This window comes from Erpetoichthys calabaricus, chromosome 11 (assembly GCF_900747795.2).
Source record: "Erpetoichthys calabaricus chromosome 11, fErpCal1.3, whole genome shotgun sequence".
NCBI lineage: Eukaryota > Metazoa > Chordata > Cladistia > Polypteriformes > Polypteridae > Erpetoichthys > Erpetoichthys calabaricus.
This window is the reverse complement of record NC_041404.2, coordinates 23914601-23934865: the sequence shown is the minus strand read 5'-3', so window position 1 is coordinate 23934865 and position 20265 is coordinate 23914601. Positions and strand designations below refer to the sequence as shown.

At 39.3% G+C, this 20265-nt stretch overlaps 1 protein-coding gene across 9 annotated transcripts in view; it reads right to left on the bottom strand.

Moving 5' to 3' along the window:
* Positions 1–20265, bottom strand: part of rapgef6 (Rap guanine nucleotide exchange factor (GEF) 6) — a 287599-nt gene that overhangs the window by 127457 nt on the left and 139877 nt on the right. For all 9 annotated transcript variants that reach the window (XM_028812817.2, XM_028812819.2, XM_028812818.2 and 6 more), the window contains one exon: positions 6917–7060. In XM_028812817.2, the coding sequence (XP_028668650.1) occupies positions 6917–7060 (144 nt within the window). The remainder of the gene's footprint in view (positions 1–6916; positions 7061–20265) is intronic.

The window sequence follows — 20265 nt, the reverse complement described above, 5'->3', positions numbered from 1 at the left end:
CAAGTGATGAAGGTATCAAGGCAGCTGTGACGTCCTGGTTTGAAGGTCAAATAGAAGATTTTTTTCAAAGGGATTGAAGTCATTACAGGAAAAGTGAAGCTTTCATGGGACTATATTGAAATATAAAACAAACACTTTTTGAAAACTCTTTTTTCCTACTGAGGTAGATAAATTATGGAATGCCCCTCATATAAATGCCACTTAAAATACCTAAGAAAGAGAAGGATGTTAAATAAAATTAACAGCGCAAAGCTTTCTTGTTCAAGGGCCCTGAATAATGTAAATGTCTAATTCTATTACACCCCGTGCTATAGTAATTCGTTTGTTAAGAAAAAAGGATTCTATTTGGGATGTTCCACTCGATCAGCCGGCAATCAGAATTGGACGATTTTCACTAAAAAAATACTTGATCGGTAAAAAGGCCAATCACCAAAATAGATATATTCAGCCCCTGCTTTTCTAAACTTTCAAGTAATTTAGTTGCTGTGCTCCTTTCCTGTAGTGCAAACAAACATCAACAAGTGGAAGGTTTTTTTTAATCATTGAACAAGAAGTGACTGGTATATTTGCCTTTACGTTAAAGAAAGTGGAGCAATAAACTGAAAAAAAGTAAGTGGAGAAGTCATCTTGTACAAACAGACAAATGACAAGAAAAGCTACTTTAAGGAATTTTGAGCTTTATTTTGTCCTTTAAATTAAAATGGACACCACTTGAGTTTTTTTTTGTTCTTTATTTCACCTTATACAATTTCTTGTATTAGGAATTTGTTAGTTTTCGCATACCCCTTGGGGTCAGCCATTGTACAGTGCCCCTGGAGCAATTACAGGTTAAGGGTCTTGCTCAAGGGCCCAGCAGAGTAGGATCTCTTTTTGGCAGTGATGGGGATTCGAAATGGCATTCTTCTGGATACCAGCACAGATCCTTAGCCTCAGAGCCACCACTCCATTGCTCAGTATGCTTAAAATGCAGAAGCTTACGCTTTAAATTGGAAAAAGATAAAGACAGTAAATAGGATTTTCTTTTGTTTTTTTAAGATATGTACTGTTTTTATTATCTGTTGCCATGTGTCATACAGCCTAGGTTTTGGTAAGAAACAAGTACTGCATAATTAAAATGGTAACCCATATTTATAATTACACCCCAAAAATTACGAACGTCTAGCTGGAAAAAAAAACAACTGTATAAATATAGTCAATGTATATTTTAACAGCAAAAAGCTGTAGGACAATTAATGATTTAAAACAATTAAAACCTATAAGTGCATGTATATTTACATTTAAGCAGTGTTTAATTTCCAATATCAATTTACTGATTGTTTGAGAATATATTTACATATATACATATTTTGTTCTTAGAAAATTAGTGGAAAGTACTTTTTTTAATTAAGCCATGTTTCAGGTAGGTATATTACTGAAAAAAATTAAACAAAATGACAGCTTGTGATTATGGGAGGCATTTATTTTCTTTTATACCATATGTAGTATCTATCTATCTATCTATCTATTATGGATAAATAGTTCTGTAAATATTTTATTAGTTAAAGTATGCATTTTAGGGAAATTTTATTTACTTTAGTATTTTATGGTCACTGAACAATAAGCCTACAGAACTACATTTTGTTAATAAAAAATGAACACATGTGGTCTATTGTTTAATTATAAAAATACACTTTAATGTAGGACATAAGGCTTCTATGCATCTGGTTATTCAGGAGCTTTGTGTAAAACGTTTTAAAGGGTTAAAGAAAAAAAAAATCAGAACAGGTATTGGAATTGGCTGATCAAGTAACATGAAAATCAGTATCGTCCTTAAAAACCTGATCAGAGCATCCTAATGGCTCATTTATACTTCACACGTTCCCACCATTCATTTCATGCGTCCTCTGAGCAGGTCCTCAGAAATTAACGCGACACGTACACGAGTTGCAGTACCAGCAAAAATTCAGGGGGCGTAGTGTTCTAAAAGTTGAAATGTGACGTCAGAGTCTCTGTTTACTATCTACATGTGACAGAAAGCTGCTTTGCGGATCCTACGAGATCGATGTGCGCGCTTCAATGTTTGATGAATGGTTCGATGTGGTGAAGCAAAATGCCGACATACAAATGCATTTGTGGTAATTTTATATTCAAGCGTCGCATATTCCCAATCGTAATGACACGATACATTTTAAAAGTCTCGCACACCGTCTTATGTGCCGTCTTTTGTTTCTGTGGCTTCCTCCTGACAGCAATGGCAAACAGCAATAGATCGCCACACAGAACACATTAAATGTATGATATTCCAACTCTCTGAACATTTAGAATCCTAAGATTTATACTTGATATCACTTTCATGACGAAATGCATTAAAGTATGTATGTTACATTTTACAGATAAATCATTAATTTCGTTTAAATAATGAATACTGTTAATAATTACACACATGGGGGTGACACGGTGGCAGAGCGGTAGCAATGCTGTCTCGCAGGCAGTCACGTCGCTGGTATTCTCTGCCTGGAGTGTACATGTTTTCCTGCTGGGTTTCCATAGTGTGCTCCGGTTTCCTTCCAAAGATATGCAGATTTGGTGACACTAAAATGACGCTGGTGTATGTGAGTGCTTGTATTCACCTTGCAATGAGCTGATGCCTTGTCCAGGGATTGTTTCTGCCTCATGCCCAATGCTAGCTGAAATGGACACATCCCTGGATTGATGGATTTAATCATTAAACATCCTTTTCAGAGATACTGAGGTAAGGTGTCATCGGAATTTAATGGGTGTTCCAAGCAATTCACAACACAGCGAAGCTGAACCTGTTCTCATTGTGATAATATCTTGCACTGCCACCTGGTGGATTCCTCCAGATTTACATAAAGTACGTGCGCAAGTATAAACAGTTCAACGCTTGCGGCCTAATAGGGCACGATGGGGGTACTCATGATGCAGTCAGTAACTGCTTCCACTAGGCACACTTATGTACAGAAGAAACTAATACCTCTTTACAAATCCCTGGTAATGCTACTGTGCATTATTTTCTCTTTGGGATACAGCATGAAAAGTCTAAATAAATGGAGGAAACTGGATGCTGCTTGATTTACAATGTAGCATGAAACTGAGGAGTTCCTGGATTTCTGTTGTTTAAGCTAGACATGTATTTGGTGAATGGCCTACATTAACAGCACACATCAATTTGCCCCAAACCTTCATGGAGGCACTCAACAAACAATTCAAGGCTAAAAATGTTAATGAGCATTGCCCTCACATCTTGAGATAGAACATATACTGGAAAGGTGCATGTCCATATTGATTTTGTGAGGCTCCATAATTTTTAAAGAAGCCCAGCTGACCACTTCACTTCATTCCCCTACACATAAATAACAGCCTTTCACCTCATGGAGTGTGGTTACTGGTAGCTAAATTCCTGAATGCTTTGATAGTAATTTAAGCAATCAGGCTATACTGCACTATTGAACAAGTCATCCACCTATAGCTAAGCATGTTTGGGTCTGGCTAATACTTGGATGTAAGACCATCTAGGAAAAGCTTGGGTTGCTGCTGGAAGAGGTGTTGGTGAGGCCAACAGGGATCGCTTACCCTGTGGTCTGTGCATAGATTCCAATGCCCTAGTGCAGTGACAAGGACACTGTGCTAAAAATATTGTGCCATCCTTCAGATGAGACATAAAACAGAGATCCTGACTTTCTGTGGTCATTAAAGATCGCTGGGCATCTTTTGAAAGGAGTAGGGCTCATCCCAGTGACCTGGTTAAATCGGCCATCATGGCCTCATCCATTCTGACCTACTAATCATCCCTTGTCTCTAATTCTCTCTCTCTCACCCCTTCACCACCTAATAGCTAATGTGTGGTGAGCATACTGGCAGAATAATGGCCTCTGTTGCATCATCAAGGTGAGTACTTCCTCTCTGTCTATGTAAAGCACTTTTAGGAGCAAAAAAAGCATTACAAATACGAAAGTAATTATTATTATACTTTTTATGGTCAAAATTATAATTAGAATTTATCTCAGGATTTACTTAGACAATTTATAACATTAATATGTCTCCCTATAAAGATGATGAGATGTTTAGCCTGTTTACTAAACCTCATCTATACAACCCAGAATACAACAATACAGATCTTAAACAGATTAAAGGAGAGAGAGAAAGGGGTGTGTATGTGTGTTTGGAAGGGGCAGGGGGGGGGCGGATGAACAGACTACAGTCAATGAAACTGAGGATATTTGACAACTGGTGGTATATTATTATGAGGAAAATGTAAAATACTGCCTATTGAGAATAAAGGTTTTGGTGTAGGGAGTGAAACCTAGTGCTATTAATACTGAAAAAATTGATACTTTGTAGAGAAGAGCCCACTATGTAATGTGAGGCTGCTGTTTATGTTACTGATGAGAACAGCTTTCTAGCGCTCAGGAAAAAGCTTTCCATTTCCCAAAAATAAAGTAGAAGAGGTAAGCAAAGCCAGAAGCAAGGCTGCTAAGATTTGGATTTTCTGATCTTTGTCCGATATTATAGGTTTTTATTTTAATATTTAACAAAATTAATTCTAGAGAGTTGATTCAGTTCATCTCTATAATAACATAGTTATTTTCCAGGGAGATACGTTACATCACTCATCCAAGCGTGTTCCTCAGTCCCAGTTGACTGCAGGTTTCTCCAACCTTATAAACAGTACCGATAGTGGTCAGTGGTCACTCTTTCAGTGATGAAGATGTGCACATCCTGGACAGGGAGGAACGCTGGTTTGAGCAAGGAGTCAAGGAGGTCAAGAACGACCATCTCTGAACCGAGGAGGGGGCTTAAGGGTACATCTTTCACCATCTTACAATGCTGTGATTGCAGCCATTCCCCAACTCTCTGTGAATGGTACTCATGGCCATTGATCAATGGACAATTTGCATATCATTGATCACACAGCCCATTGTTAGTCAATGGTGCTAGTTTCGGTCATTATGCAAAAGTACTGTGTATAAGGTTGGAGAAACCTGCAGTCAACTGAGACTGAGGAAGTCACTTGGATGAGTGATGTAATGTATCTACCTGGAAAATAACTATGTCCAGATGAATTGAATCAACTCTCTGGAATTTCCTTACCTGGATTATGGTGTATGCATTGAGACATTAACAAAATTAAGTTTGTCTATATATATTACATTATATTGTATGTGTATTGACATTGATGGAGGCTGCTGCCAACTACAGACAAGTTCAGAATGTGTATCATATATATATGGAATTTATTCACGGTTCAGTGTGCACAGACTCTTCAAGGGAAAAGCAGCAGCCACCTCATTGGCTGGAAGCAGTGTCTCTGATAGCTGGCACACATTCCTTCCCTTAAGGTCATTTGCACTTGACTTTCCCACTCTATAACTTCGCCACGTGATTGGATAGGAAAGGTTATAAGGAACAACGAGTCCAAAAACACCCACATTATTTATTCCTATTCACTTCATTATATGCATTGTACTTTCACATGAACATTCTTTGGTTGGCAGCTCTCATGCAAACAGAACCTGCCCCTATGATTAAAGATTATTTGATTTTGTCAGAGAGAGTCTTGGACTAGCTGGATTGAGTTGCTGAGTATGTCAGATAAGATAAATGGTTTTAACAGGAGCATGACACAGACTGCCAATGATTCACTAAAATTATGTAAATGTAGGCCATGATTGAAGATTGTTGGAAACGTCATCTCATGTAAAGCTTTAGACATTACTGAAAGAGACTCAATAGGAACTACAGAACCTCATTTTCATTTTTCATTCACATCCCAGACACAGATATTTTAAATGTATTTTAACTAAAAGTTACCATTCTGTTGAACAGACATTTTATTTCATGATATTCTACTCCAATTTACACAATAGCTTCCAATATATTGATGGTTATTTTCATGAAAAGTTCACCCACACAGTAAAAACAGGATACGTACCCTGACAGTACCAAGAATCTGTAATAAAAGTTAATTGTTTTCAACTTTGTTTTGTTATTATAAACCTATTTCCAAAAGGCAGAAGACATATTTTCTGAAATCAGATCCCTTGTCTTTTTAGGAGTGGACAAACTGGGTATGTCTTAAAGGTTTACTTTGACATTTAGTCTGCCAATCTATTGTAATCATATGGGGTAGAAACTTTTTAAATTTATAAACCATGATTGACTTTACAATGGTTTCCCAGGGCAAATAAATACATGGCACATCAGTGAAAAAATAACCAACTTCAAAAATACAAAACTTAAAATTCTTAAAGGCCATCCACTAGGTGGGTTTCAATATTTCATGTATGTTTTTCTTCTATTTTTTTTTTGTGGCTGTGGCTAAAGTAACATTATTTTACACAATGCTTTTATTGACAACAAATGCTTGTGTTTCAGAGTTAGTAGTTAGGGGTGAATGAACAGCCAGGGCTCATCACAATACACCAATAAATGTGTCCCAAAAAAGGAAAAAACACTGCAATAATGATGTAAAACAGATCAAAGTAATTTTTAAGGTTAAACAACACTGAATGTAACTTAAACCTTTGACCAAATACACTAGCTTAGCTACCACATAATGTAAGTAATATGCCATCAAATGTCCAAAAGATTATTACAGTATGCATCCCATCCTTTGTGTATACAGTATAAATAGAATAAGAAGTAAATATTGTCCAGGACAGAGGATCTCTCTCTATTATGACTATAATTTATGCACAATGCTACCAAGTACGGCAAGTCAGACACTGAACACATATCACCTGATAGTTACAAGAGTGTATTCCACACAGTTAATTTACTTTTAACAAAACGCAAGAAACAGTGCTATACCACTTGCCAGGCTAAATATTCTCTCCATACTCCGATAACACACAAAGATATTAACAACATTCATGGACACCCACTACTGCCATAAAAATTGAAATATTTCTCTTACCGGGAGGTAGCCAGAAGATTCCACATTGTCAGTTATATTTTGTCTGTCTCCCCGGGAATGGAGTTTGGCAAAGTGTCGGCGGGATTGACGATGAGGTGCTTCCCGCTGTAAGAGGGTTCCATCAGCTGAATTGACATTTTCCACCTGAAACACATGTTCAGGGTCCTGATTAAACATCCAGTTTTTCCATATCAGTGACAGTCTGTGAAGCCGAAGCAAACTCATAAGGAAGGCATTAAAACACAGGTAGATGAAATAAAGGAAAAGGCAAAAAAAACCTGAAGATACAGAACTCTTTCAAGCACAAATTTTGCACAGCTGCTCAAGGCAACAGAGTATCTTTAGTACATTTTCAAAAGTGCCTTAAAAAGTTTCAGCAGCAAGAAAGAGGTCACCATTTCCTGGAAGGAAGCTGTAAGTTTACAAATTTCCCCTCATGCTACACTAATGCTAAACAACACGCAACACGTCTTCTTTTCCTGTGTGACATCTCAAACAAATGAGATACTCAGCACAAACACAGTAAAGTATACAGTACTTTTGAGAGAGAGTGATTAGATAAAATTATATAAAGAAAAAAATCTACATATAACAATGATAGCAATGGCTAAATATTAGTTGTTTTTTTTTGAACAACAACTTGGGGAAAAACAATATGTTTGGTTTGTTAGCTAAAAGAAAAAAAAAACGCTCAAGACAAAAATAGGAAATCTCCTTCCAGCTACAGCAATACGGCAACAACAGTTCATTCATTCACAAAGCCCAATCATCCTGGCCTGGGTCGTAGGGTGGAGAAACAAAGCACGGGAAGCAAATCAGCGGGAGAAAACTGTACAAAACAGATCTCTTCTCGTTAAAATCCCAAAGCAGAAATGTGATATTTTTTAATATTTTTGCTCTGCTTTTGAATACATTCTGTTAAAACAACCTTATAAAACTACAAATAGTCAATACGCTGGAAGAGGATGTGATACAGCAACCATCATATGTCTTCAGCAAATTTAATGATGGAGGTGGAACTGTAACTGGTCATACAGTCATAGGTAAAAAAGGAATAGAGAAGGGGAGCTCAGCATACTACCATGTGAAATGACTTTGCTGAGGTTTAGCATGGAGGATATGATGCTGCCAGTGCACATTTACTGTGGTCAGTTGGTTAGGAAGTCCAATATGTTGGAGTCTGGTTGTCAGCTTTGCTGTTACAACAGTGTTAAATACTGAGCTGTAGTCTATAAACAGGACTCATGCATAACAGTTTTTATTGTCAAGATGTGCCAAAAAAGGTATGGAATGCAAGACATATGGCCTTCTCTGTGGTGTGGTTATGACAAAATGTAATCTGGAGGTGGCCAGGACGGTCTACAATATACTGTTTAATATATTCCAACACTAGTCCGTCAAAACACTTCATCATGATTGGAGTGAGTAACAACAGTCTACAGTCATTTAAACAAACCATTTTAAGATTATCAAAGATCTTGATCTCTGCATCTTAAATAAGAGTTTGGCATAAATCATTAAAAATTCTCCATTAAAATCACTGTCTACCAGTCTATCCAGTCCAAATGCAACTAAACCAAACACCCTTCTTCCAATTTCGGCGAGAATGATCATAAACCATTTTTTTTTATTCTGTCAGGAGAAGTTTACTCTATGAGATGTCCCTCTGGAAAAAGAATATACAATTCTGTGTTAGGAGAAGGGCATTCTGGGAGGCAGAAGTGAGTTTAATGTTGCATGAGGAAGAAGAAGTGAATATCACAGTCAATAGACATTGTATTTTATCATTTGTGAATATGTATTGTAAACCCTACCTTTACTATTTTCAATTAAAGATAACTCACCAGACACTTTATAAGGTACATCTTGCTAGTATTGGTTTGGACCCACGTTTGCCTTAAGAACTGCTAATTCTTTGTAATATAGATTCAACAATGTGCTGGAAACATTTCTCAGGGATTTTGGTCTATATTGACATGACAGCATCACGCAGATGCTGCACATTTGTTGACTGCACAGCCATGATGCAAATCGCCTGTTCCACCACATTCCAAAAGTGCTCTATGGGATTGAGATCTGGTGACTGTGGAGGCCATTTGAGTACAGTGAACTCATTATCATGTTCAAGTAAGCTTTGTGACATGGCACTTTATCCTGCTGGAAGTAGCCATCAGAAAATTGGTACGCTGCAGTCTTAAAATGATGAACATGGTCAGCAACAATACTCAGTATACAGTGGCATTTAAACAATGCTCAACTGGTACTAAGGGGCCCAAAGTGTGCCAAGAAAATATCCTCCACACCATTACACCACCACCAGCAGCCTGAACCATTTATATAAGACAGGATGGTAACATGCTTTCATGTCATTGATAACCAATTCTGACCCTACCATCTGAATGTTGCAGCAGAAAGTGAGACTTCTCAGACCAGGCAAAGTTTTTCCAGTGTTCTATTGTCCAATTTTAGTGAGCCAGTGTGAATTGTAATCTCTTGTTCTTGGCTGGCAGGAGTGGCACCTGATGTAGTATCATGCTGCTGTAGCCCATCTGCTTCAAGGTTCTATGTGTTCTGCATTCAGAAATGCTCTTCTGCACACCTCAGTTGTAAAGAGTGGTTGTGTGTTTGCCTTTCTGTCAGCTCAAACTAGTCTGGCCATCATACTTGGACCACTGGCTTCAACAAGGCATTTGTGCCCTACTTACTGGATATTTTCCCTTTCTTGGACCATTCTCTGTAAATCCTAGAGATTGTTGTATGTGAAAATCCCAATAGATCAGCAATTTCTGAAATAATCAACCCAGCCTATCTGACAACATCAACCATGTCAAGTTCAAAGTCACTTAAATCACTTTTTCCCCATTCTGATTCTCGGTTTGAACTTCAGCAGGTTGTCTTGACAATGCATAGTTGTACTGAGTTATGGCCATATGACTGGCTGATTATATATTTGCATTAGCAAGCAGTTGAACAGGTGTACCTAATCAAGTAGCCAGCGAGTGCATATACACATCAGCTCTTGGAAATTTATAATGATATCCAGTTAAGTTCATAAATATTTGGACAGAGACCACTTTTTTCTAATTTTGGTTCTGTACATTACCACAATGAATTTTAAATGAAACAATTCAGATGCAGTTGAAGTGCAGACTTTCAGCTTTAATTCAGTTGGGTGAACAAAACGATTCCATAAAAATGTGAGGCAACTAAAGCATTTTTTTAACACGATCCCTTCATTTCAGGGGCTCAAAAGTAATTGGACAATTGACTCAAAGGCTATTTCATGGGCAAGTCCGCCGTTATGTCATTATCAATTAAGCAGATAAAAGGTCTGGAGTTGATTTGAGGTGTGGTGCTTGCATGTGGAAGATTTTGCTGTGAACAGACAACATGCGGTCAATGGAGAATCCATGCAGGTGAAAGAAGCCATCCTTAAGCTGCGAAAACAGAAAAAACCCATCCGAGAAATTGCTACAACATTACAAGTGGCAAAATCTACAGTTTGGTACATCCTGAGAAAGAAAGCAAGCACTGGTGAACTCAGCAACGTAAAAAGACCTGGACGTCCACGGAAGACAACAGTGGTGGATGATCGCAGAATCATTTCCATGGTGAAGAGAAACCCCTTCACAACAGCCAACCAAGTGAACAACACTCTCCAGGGGGTAGGCGTATCGATATCCAAGTCTACCATAAATAGAAGACTGCATGAAAGTAAATACAGAGGGTGCACTGCAAGGTGCAAGCCACTCATAAGCCTCAAGAATAGAAAGGCTAGATTGGACTTTGCTAAAGAACATCTAAAAAAGCCTGCACAGTTCTGGAAAAACATTCTTTGGACAGATGAAACCAAGATCAACCTCTAGCAGAATGATGGCAAGAATAAAGTATGGAGAAGGCGTGGAACAGCTCATTATCCAAAGCATACCACATCATCTGTAAAACATGATGGAGGCAGTGTGATGGCTTGGGCGTGCATGGCTGCCAGTGGCACTGGGACACTAGTGTTTACTGATGATGTGACACAGGACAGAAGCAGCCAAATTAATTCTGAGGTGTTCAGAGACATACTGTCTGCTCAAATCCAGCTAAATGCAATCAAATTGATTGGGTGGCGTTTCATGATACAGATGGACAATGACCCAAAACATACAGCCAAGGCAACCCAGGAGTTTATTAAAGCAAAAAAGTGGAAAATTCTTGAATGGCCAAGTCAGTCACCCAGATCTTAACCCAATTGAGCATGCATTTCACTTCTTGAAGACTAAACTTCAGACAGAAAGGCCCACAAACAAACAGCAACTTAAAGCCGCTGCAGTAAAGGCCTGGCAGAGCATTAAAAAGGAGGAAACCCAGCATCTGGTGATGTCCAGGAGTTCAAGACTTCAGGCTGTCATTGCTAGCAAAGGGTTTTCAACCAAGTATTAGAAATAAACATTTTATTTCCAGTTATTTAATTTGTCCAATTACTTTTGAGCCCCTGAAATGAAGGGATTGTGTTAAAAAAATGCTTTAGTTGCCTCACATTTTTATGCAATCGTTTTGTTCACCCCACTGAATTAAAGCTGAAAGTCTGCACTTCAACTGCATCTGAGTTGTTTCATTTAAAATTCATTGTGGTAATGTACAGAACCAAAATTAGAAAAAAGTTGTCTCTGTCCAAATATTTATGGACCTAACTGTATACTGGGGATAAACGGTGTGGTTACGCAATAGGAGTTACCGGTGACTGCTTGTTTAGCAAGCAATTACATGCACCAAAAGAGTTGTTTCCCACCAATTTTCCAAGTCTCCTCAGAGCATGATAAAATTAGTTCCTGTTTTCCAAATCATGCTGGGGCTGTTTTTTTTAATTTTTTATGATTTATGGGGCAATGTACTTATGTAGTATATAACAAGGCTTGAATCTCAGGGTGTTGAATACGGTATGTGTAGCTAATAGGATCAGACATAGGGCAGTAACCTGTTTAGTCTCAACGCCACATGTTGGAGAAATCTGAAGCACATAACCTATATAATACACATATACATGAATTTAGTATTTTTTTTGCAGCTCTGTTCTTTATGAGCACATATATTATTAATGGACAAGAACTTCAAAATTTAAATTTAAAACTTGACTCCATGCTGTCCTTTAGATTTTTATCTTCAACTGAACTGAGTACACAGGTTAAGTGATCTTAAAAGGGGTAAGTTTGTTATTTTTCAAGTAGTAGTTATTTCTTTACAAACATGGTACTTATGCATTTGCCATGCAAAATCGAGTTCTAAAGTTAAACTCTTTCTATAAATTAAAAAGAAATCTTGCCTACATTGGTACTTTTACATTGTAGTCTATGGTCACAGAGGAAAAGCTTAAACTTTTACCAAATACATCCACTTTTCAAACCAAGACAGTTGTCGAGTATTGGTCCTTGTCTTATGATTTGTGTAAAATAATTTATTTTTGTCATTTTTGAACAAAAATGACCAATATTACACAATTCAGCCATTTTAAAGACAACCAGCTGTGCTTGATGTGGTTGGTTTTATTTTATTTTGATTTACTTGAGTAACCAAAAAGAGAAATTCTCTAGTATTCTGTTAAACATTTACCAGTGAATGACACCCCATGGGCATCGAAGTAATACTACATTTTCCAAACTTTAAAAAAATTTTCCTGGTCGAATACATTGATTACAAGTAATTTTGAGCAACCAACAGTATTCATCATAAACAAACAAAACAGCAGACTTTGTTTATGTTTTTAAGCAAGGTGCAACCTGTTAAATTGCCAGTTAGGCACACAACTAAGACTTTATTAACAAGTCAACAAATGGAATGACTTGCAAATGGGGAAAAAAAGCATAACATTCTGAACTATAAAAAATGGCATATCAGGAACTTAGCCAATTGCTAAAGAAAAGGGAAAAAATGGAAAAAAAAAAAGTTTCCGCGGTTAGGATTTTAAACTATTCTTCACTGTTGCCTTGAGCTACAATTACCAAAAATAAACTATGAAGCCTACTATAACATAGCTTTATTGTTGTTAAACAATGACATCACTGATTTGGTGTAGTATGCTTAAAAATTTGAAAAACAATAATAAAACATTAAATTAACTCTTCTTTATACTAAAAAAAGACTTGCTCTTTCAAACAAAACAAAGTCAAGCACTATCTTCTGTTTTGTGCTTAACATAGGTAGCCTAAGTTTAAAAAAAAAAAAAAAAAAAAAAAGCTTTGTGTAATAATATCACACCAAGAAAGAGGAACAAACTTATCATGCTGCTGACTGCAAAAGAGTGTGTACAAAACATGTGGTAATGCTAATGCTAATAAGCGAGCATAACAAATTTCTCTTCCTCTTTGGTACAAGCCACAGAGCTTGCTGTCTGAACACAAGCACACTCTCAAATGTAGAACAGAATTTCTTTTACACACTTATTAAATGCATATTTAATAGTAACATTCCAAATGATTAGAAATGGTGAAGCTCTGCGATGTAAGCCGAAGACCTTGGATTTTAAGTAATAGCGATGAGGTGTCTAAGCAAGTATAAATCAAGAGTTGTAAACCTTTATCCTACAACATGATATCTTTAGATTGATAAAAAAATAACAACCAGGAAATTGCTGGCTCCATACACGGTAGTGTTAATTTTTGGCTCACAATCAAATGAAAAGTTTAGCAAATACATCCCTTCCCTATTAAAAATTATTATACATGTTCTTATACATTTTCATTTTTAGAAATACTATCTCTTCTTTAAATATAAAGTGAAATAAAATTTAGTAGCACTGCACATGTTCTTACTCGTATATACCTGTTCATCCAGTTTGGAATTAATAGAATCCAGAGCTTATTCTGCCTGCTTTAGGCACAAGGCTGAAGTCAATACTGGACACGATATCAGTCCATCAAAAGATACACTGACACACACCAATCCACTTTGATCTAATTTAGGCCCTGTCTACATGGACTTCTGAACTGAGCGTTTTTCTGCCATCTGTAACGTCAAGTGAATGTGGATTGAATGTAAAGCGTTTTTCTGCTCATTGCAGCAAATCAGACTGTCCACACGGGCTTTTACCACTTGCATTCGGTTGGATGCGCGCTCAGATGGCATCAAAATAACATTGAATACAGCATTTTCGTGGCATCACTTTCTGCCAAAATACTGATGAGCGTGAAGAAAGCGTCTATATTGCATGTACATGTCATTTGTTTAATGTTCTGGAGGACCGGATAGTGTCATACATGTATGCATGGGAGGCAGCTAAAGGGCTTGAGTAAGGGCAGTTCCGAGTCATACCGGGATGTGGCAGAGTGCACTGACTCTTTTTCTCTCTTTCCTGGAGACCATTCACGGGAGATTCCACCTGGTCCTCTTGACGTCACTTCCGGGACCGAGACTGTGGAAGGAGTCCTTGCCAGCTCTGGCCCCTGTGATGTCACGTCCGGGCTAGAACCTATGGCTGAAGACCTTCATGAGCCCGGCCCCTTTGATCTCACTTCCTGTATTCCCCTTTAAAAGCCTCCACCTTTTCCCTATCCCGTCAGTTCTGTTTTGGACTTGGTTTTGTGCACATCAGTGCTGTACCTAATTTACGGCTTTGCAGCCAGGAAACCAATTATACGGGTGGCTGCTCCCTATCCTTTCTATGACTCTGAGTCAACTTTGTGACAATATGCATATGTATGTATACATATTGTGACAGATTAAGGTCTCCGTGACCCCTTGAACCCTCAGACTAGACGTCAGACACCAGATAAAAGTCCAATTATTATTTATTTTACAATAATAATGTGCACTAAGCACCCTTCTCTCCACAATACTCATATATAAATCAATAAACCAATAACCAATTCTCCACTCCCAGACGCGTTGCCACCCTTCCACCCAGCTCAGCTCAACGTCTGGGATTTCCCATCGCCCTTTAATATACACTAACCCGGAAGTGTTTCTGTCCAATCAGTCCACAGTACCTTTTCCTTTCCGGGTCAGGGTAAACAGTCCTTTTCTTCACCCCGGGAGCACGTCGTTCATTCCTGTCATGTGACCGTGACGTACTCCCGGGTTATAGGGCACATAAAGAGTCCACGAGCCCCCTTACAGCGACTCCCGGTGGCCCCCAAGGTATCCAGCAGGGCTGTGTATAAAAACTACATAGTCCATGAGGCCCTGCTGGAACTCGGGGCACGTCCACGCTGCTGGGAGAGCTCCTCCTGGCGGCCTGGGGGTGAGGGCCGGAGTAGAACAGCCAGCAATCCTTCACAATATCTACTCTGTATATATAAAATCCTAAGCCTAAAAGTGCAACGATTTTATGCAACGTTTTTATGTCACGCTTAAAATCAGGCTTATTTTAAAACCTACATAGATATGTTGGTATCATTCTTTTCAGAGTTTATCGAACTTTAATGTGATGTTGTTAGATCTTCAGATTCTTATTCCGTTTTTAAATTATAAACTAAAAACTATTAAGAAGTCATGTCCCGCGAGACAAGAGTTTGTGCCAAGAGATTTAACCATGCCTGGGGTCGGAAACAAAATACAAATAAATACAAATATATATTTATATATATATATATATATATATATATATATATTGTCACACACGAGCGCTTAGGAGACTGTCAACAAGCCCAGAGGTGAGTGAAGTTATAACAGATGAAGGGTTGTTTGATGGTACTGATGCCTCTCTCTCTAAATTTCCAGAACCAAAGAAGACAAATAATCACTTACCAACAACAGTTCACATTCCAGAAAATGGCCGTCCATCCACTACTTCATCTTCCCCATCACTTCCGGTCGTCCACTGATGATGTCACTTCCTTTTTGATCATTTTCAGCAGCCATTTTCTTGTATAAAAGCAACCCTCGATCCTCTGTATTTTGTCAAATGTTTGATTTTTTCTACATTTTGACCATTTTGCTAGCGACCACAGCAATATACAGTGGAACCTCGGTTCACGAACGTCTCGGTACACGTACAACTCGGTTTACGACCAAAAAGTTCGCCAAACTTTTGCCTCGGTTCACGACCACACACTCAGTATACGAACAAGCCAGTTTCCCTTTTGCTTTGTGCGCACTGATGATTTCCGCACGTGTTGCATTGTTCTCCGTCAGACGTGCGTGCGTGATTTCGCTGTGAACTCTTTGTGCTCTATTTCATTTCCCTTCCGGTTCGTACGCACCGATTACTGTATTTAAGCATGTGTTCAGCCTCTCCCTGTTCATTGTTCTCAGTCAGACGTGCGTGCTTCACCTGTGAACTCTTGGTGCTCTACAGTATTTCGTGTGCTTTTGCAGTTAACCATGGCTTCTAAGCAAGTGAAGAGTGGTGAGAAGAAAGTTTTCCAGAAAATTTAAATCTAAGTAAAGAAAGCAATTATTGAAAAGTATGAGCGTGGCATTCGTGTTACTGATCTTGCCGCCAAGTACAAGAAGTCAAAACCTACGATTTTGACTATTCTAAAGCAGAAAGAATCTATTAAACCAGCTGATGTTGCAAAAGGAGTTACAGCGTTAACCAGGCAGAGACCTCAAGTGCTGGAAGAGGTGGAAAAACTGTTTACCAGTTTACTCATTTACCAATTTGAGAACCCTCCTGCTTTCAAACAGCACAATGTAAACAAAGCCAGACTGCCAGTGATGTGGAGGGCAAACACGAAGGGTTGGGTCACATGGACTTTGTTTTTGGAATGGCTGCAGGAGACTTTCACTCCCACCAGCTAAACAGCTAAAAATACCAGAAACCCAAGAAATCACAAGAGAGAAAACATTCCTCCATCTCCCTCAAAACTGTAACCTCCTGTCCACCCATTTTCTCCTCACTTCATGCCAGACCTCGACTCATGCAAGGTTAGTTTTCTTGGTGGTTTATGGTTAGTTTTTGTATTACAGATTTTTCAAATGTTCCTTTTTTCCCCCCTGTGCTTAAAACTATTAAAAGAAAGTGTTTATACAGCGATCGGTTGCAAGGTTATAGCGCAAACTCCTATAAATGTTACTTTCTTGGTTGCTTGTGGTTAGTTTTTAAATAAAGTTCGGATTTGTTCAAATGTTCCTTTTTTCCCCATGTGCTTAAAACTCATTAAAAGAAAGCGTGTTTATACAGCGATCGGTTGCAAGGCTATAGCGCAAACTGCTGCAATGTTAGAGAGAGAGAGAGACAGAGAGAGAGAGAGAGGGCACATGCAGCTGAGAACGAGCGAGCCTGCTCGTGCAGCTGAGCAGGGAGTCTGGGTGTTTGTGTCAGTGTTATTCAATGTTTTTACATTAGTTTACTATTACACTGTGCATTTTATGGAGTAATTAACTATATTTGTGCTTAAAAATCTTAAAAAAAAATATATTTACATACAGTTCGTACAGACTGGAACGGATTAATTGTATTTACATACAATCCTATGGGGGAAACTGCTTCGGTTCACAACCAATTCGGTTTACGACCAGAGGTTTGGAAGGAATTATGGTCGTGAACCGAGGTTCCACTGTACGGGGCCAATCCCCAACTCTTTAAAGTTGTTTTTGTGACTTCTTATCACAATTGGCATAGTCGAAAAGGATTCGAACGTTGTTCCAGGATGTCAGAGGGACAAGAAATCAATGCGGTTCTGAACACCCTAGTAAGCGAAATTCAAACACTGAAGCTGGAACTTGGAGACACCAGGACCAGATTGGCATAATCGGAAGCTCGGGCAGTAGCAGCAGTAAGGGCGGAAACATCGCAGTCGGTACCTCCTTTACTTACCCATTTAATGGAAGGGGATGATGTGGAAACATATTTTCTAGTTTTTGAGCGCACCGCTAAATGCAATGCATGGCCGAAGATGGAATAGGCATACATTCTGGCACCCTATCTGAAGGGGGAAGCGCAGAGGACCTATTATGACCTGACTGAGGAGCAGGCTGCCGATTACGATGTTCTAAAAAATGAGGTTTTCAAACGCTACGGCGTCTCAGTGGCACAGCAGGCGAGAGAGTGGCGAGAGTGGAAATTTGACCACGAAAGAGCGATATGTACACAAGTGTATGAATTATGGGTTAAAGTGGGCAGATGGCTACGGCCAGAAGTTAACAGTGCCCAGCGTATGGCAGAACTACTTACTGTTGAAACATTTATTAATGCTCTCCCCGAAAATGTCGCCCAGGAAGTCCGAAAACAGGAGGTAACCACTATGGATAACCTCGTAGAGGTGGTAGAGCGTCACTGGGCGGTCTGTAAAACAGAAGAGACAGAACGATTCTCGCGTCCAACCCGACAGGTTCGTGTACCTTATTCTGAGCCCACCCGCCCTAACCCCGATGTTTCCGTTTGGAAGAAAGACAAACAGGCTTAACTTCCCCACTGTTTCAAGTGTGGGGGGGTGGGTCATGTATTTACTGCTTGTCCTAACCCGGAGCCGATGGATTGTACACTAGGCAAGGGAGAGAGGTATTGTGCTGTGATCAACCCTTTGTCTTTTCCTTATACAGGAGTAATTCTCCTTAACGGGTATAAAGTTACAGCGATGTTTGATTCCGGGAGTAACATTTCCATTGTTGCTCGCCGTTATGTTTTACCATGACAGTGGGCCAATACTCAGATCAGTCTTCGATGTATACACGGTGATACCCGATATTACGGAGCCGCCAACTGTATCATCACGGTGGGAAATGTTAGGAAATCCACTTTAGTGGCTGTAATGACAGATCCACCTTTTCCGGTGATCTTAGGGCGCGACTGGTCTAAAAATAACGTTGGTAAACCTACTCCTACTTCTGTATTAAAAGAGGGCTTGGTCATGGATGATGACAACAATTATCCGACAGTCTCCACACAGTTTTTAAATTCTCTTGTTACAGATAGTGTAGTTAATGGGGATGAAGGTCCTTCAGGCACTGCGAGGGACAACACGTCTCCTGAGGTGCCTGACACTCCGCCCCTTGAGGTTAGGTCAGATCCGATTACTGAATTGGCTTCTCAGTTTAAATTTACTCCTTCGTTGTTTAAAAGAGAACAGTGGAACGATGATTCCCTGAAATTTGCTAGAAATGCTGTTGTTTCAGTTAACGGGCATATATCTGGCGATTCCAAACCATGAATGCCCTACTTTGTCATGCATAACGATTTATTGTACCGTGTGGCAGAACACAATGGGGAAATTAGGACTTTGTTATTAATACCACGCACTTTTCGTCGTCAAGTGTGTGAATTAGCACATTCCCATCTACTCGGAGCCCATTTGGGGACCGAAAAGACGTTAGAAAGTATTAAGTTCAGATTTTATTGGCCTGGGATACACGAGGAGGTCCGACATTTCTGTACTTCCTGTCCGGAGTGTCAGATTCGTCAGACAGGACCATGCTCCTCTTATTCCTTTATCCCTGATTGATATCCCTTTCGAACGAGTCGGTATTGACCTCGTGGGTCCCCTTGAGCCCTCGTTAAGAGGACATAAATATATTTTGGTCTTAGTTGATTATGCCACACGTTTTCCTGAAGCTGTTCCCTTGCACTCAGCCACTTCTAAATTAATCGCACAGGAACTTGTAGGGATTTTCGCTTGTGTGGGGATTCCCAAAGAGATCTTAAATGACCAAGGAACTCCCTTCACTTCGGAGACATTCAGGGAGGTGGCTAAGTTACTGCATATTAAACATCTTAAGACATCAGTCTATCACCCACAAACCGATGGGTTGGTTGAATGTTTTAATCAGACGCTTAAACAGATGTTGCGCAAGGTAGTTAGCGAGGATGGGAGAAACTGGGATCAGTTACTGCCCCTCGTCCTATTTGCCTATCGGGAAGTCCCTCAAACCTCCATGGGCTTTTCTCCTTTTGAGCTCCTTTATGGCAGACAGCCCCGTGGTCTTTTGGACATGCTAAAGGAAGGTTGGGAGGAGGAGGTCCTCCCATCCTCTAATATTTTGGAATATATCGCGCAATTACGCGATCGATTGAATAAAATTCGACCTGTTCTAAAGGATCATCTTGAAAAAGCTCAAGCAGCGCAGGCGCGATATTATAATCGCAACACCACCCTCCGGGAGTTTCTCCCGGGTGATTGTGTTATGGTGCTCGTCCCTACTTCCCATTCTAAATTGTTGGCTCATTGGCAAGGGCCTTATGAAATTAAGGAACGAAAAGGGCTCGTCGACTATTTAGTTAAACAACCTAATCGTTGACCGAGTGAGTGGGTTTATCACATTAACTTGCTGAAACCGTGGAAGGATAGAGAGGCTCTGCTTACCTCCGGACAACCTTGCTCCCTTTTTGTTGAACATCAACCCCTTAATTTCGGTTCTAATTTGTCCTGGAGACAGAGACAGGAGCTGGAATCAGCTATCCTGTCTGTGCCAGAAGTAGTGAGCGAACA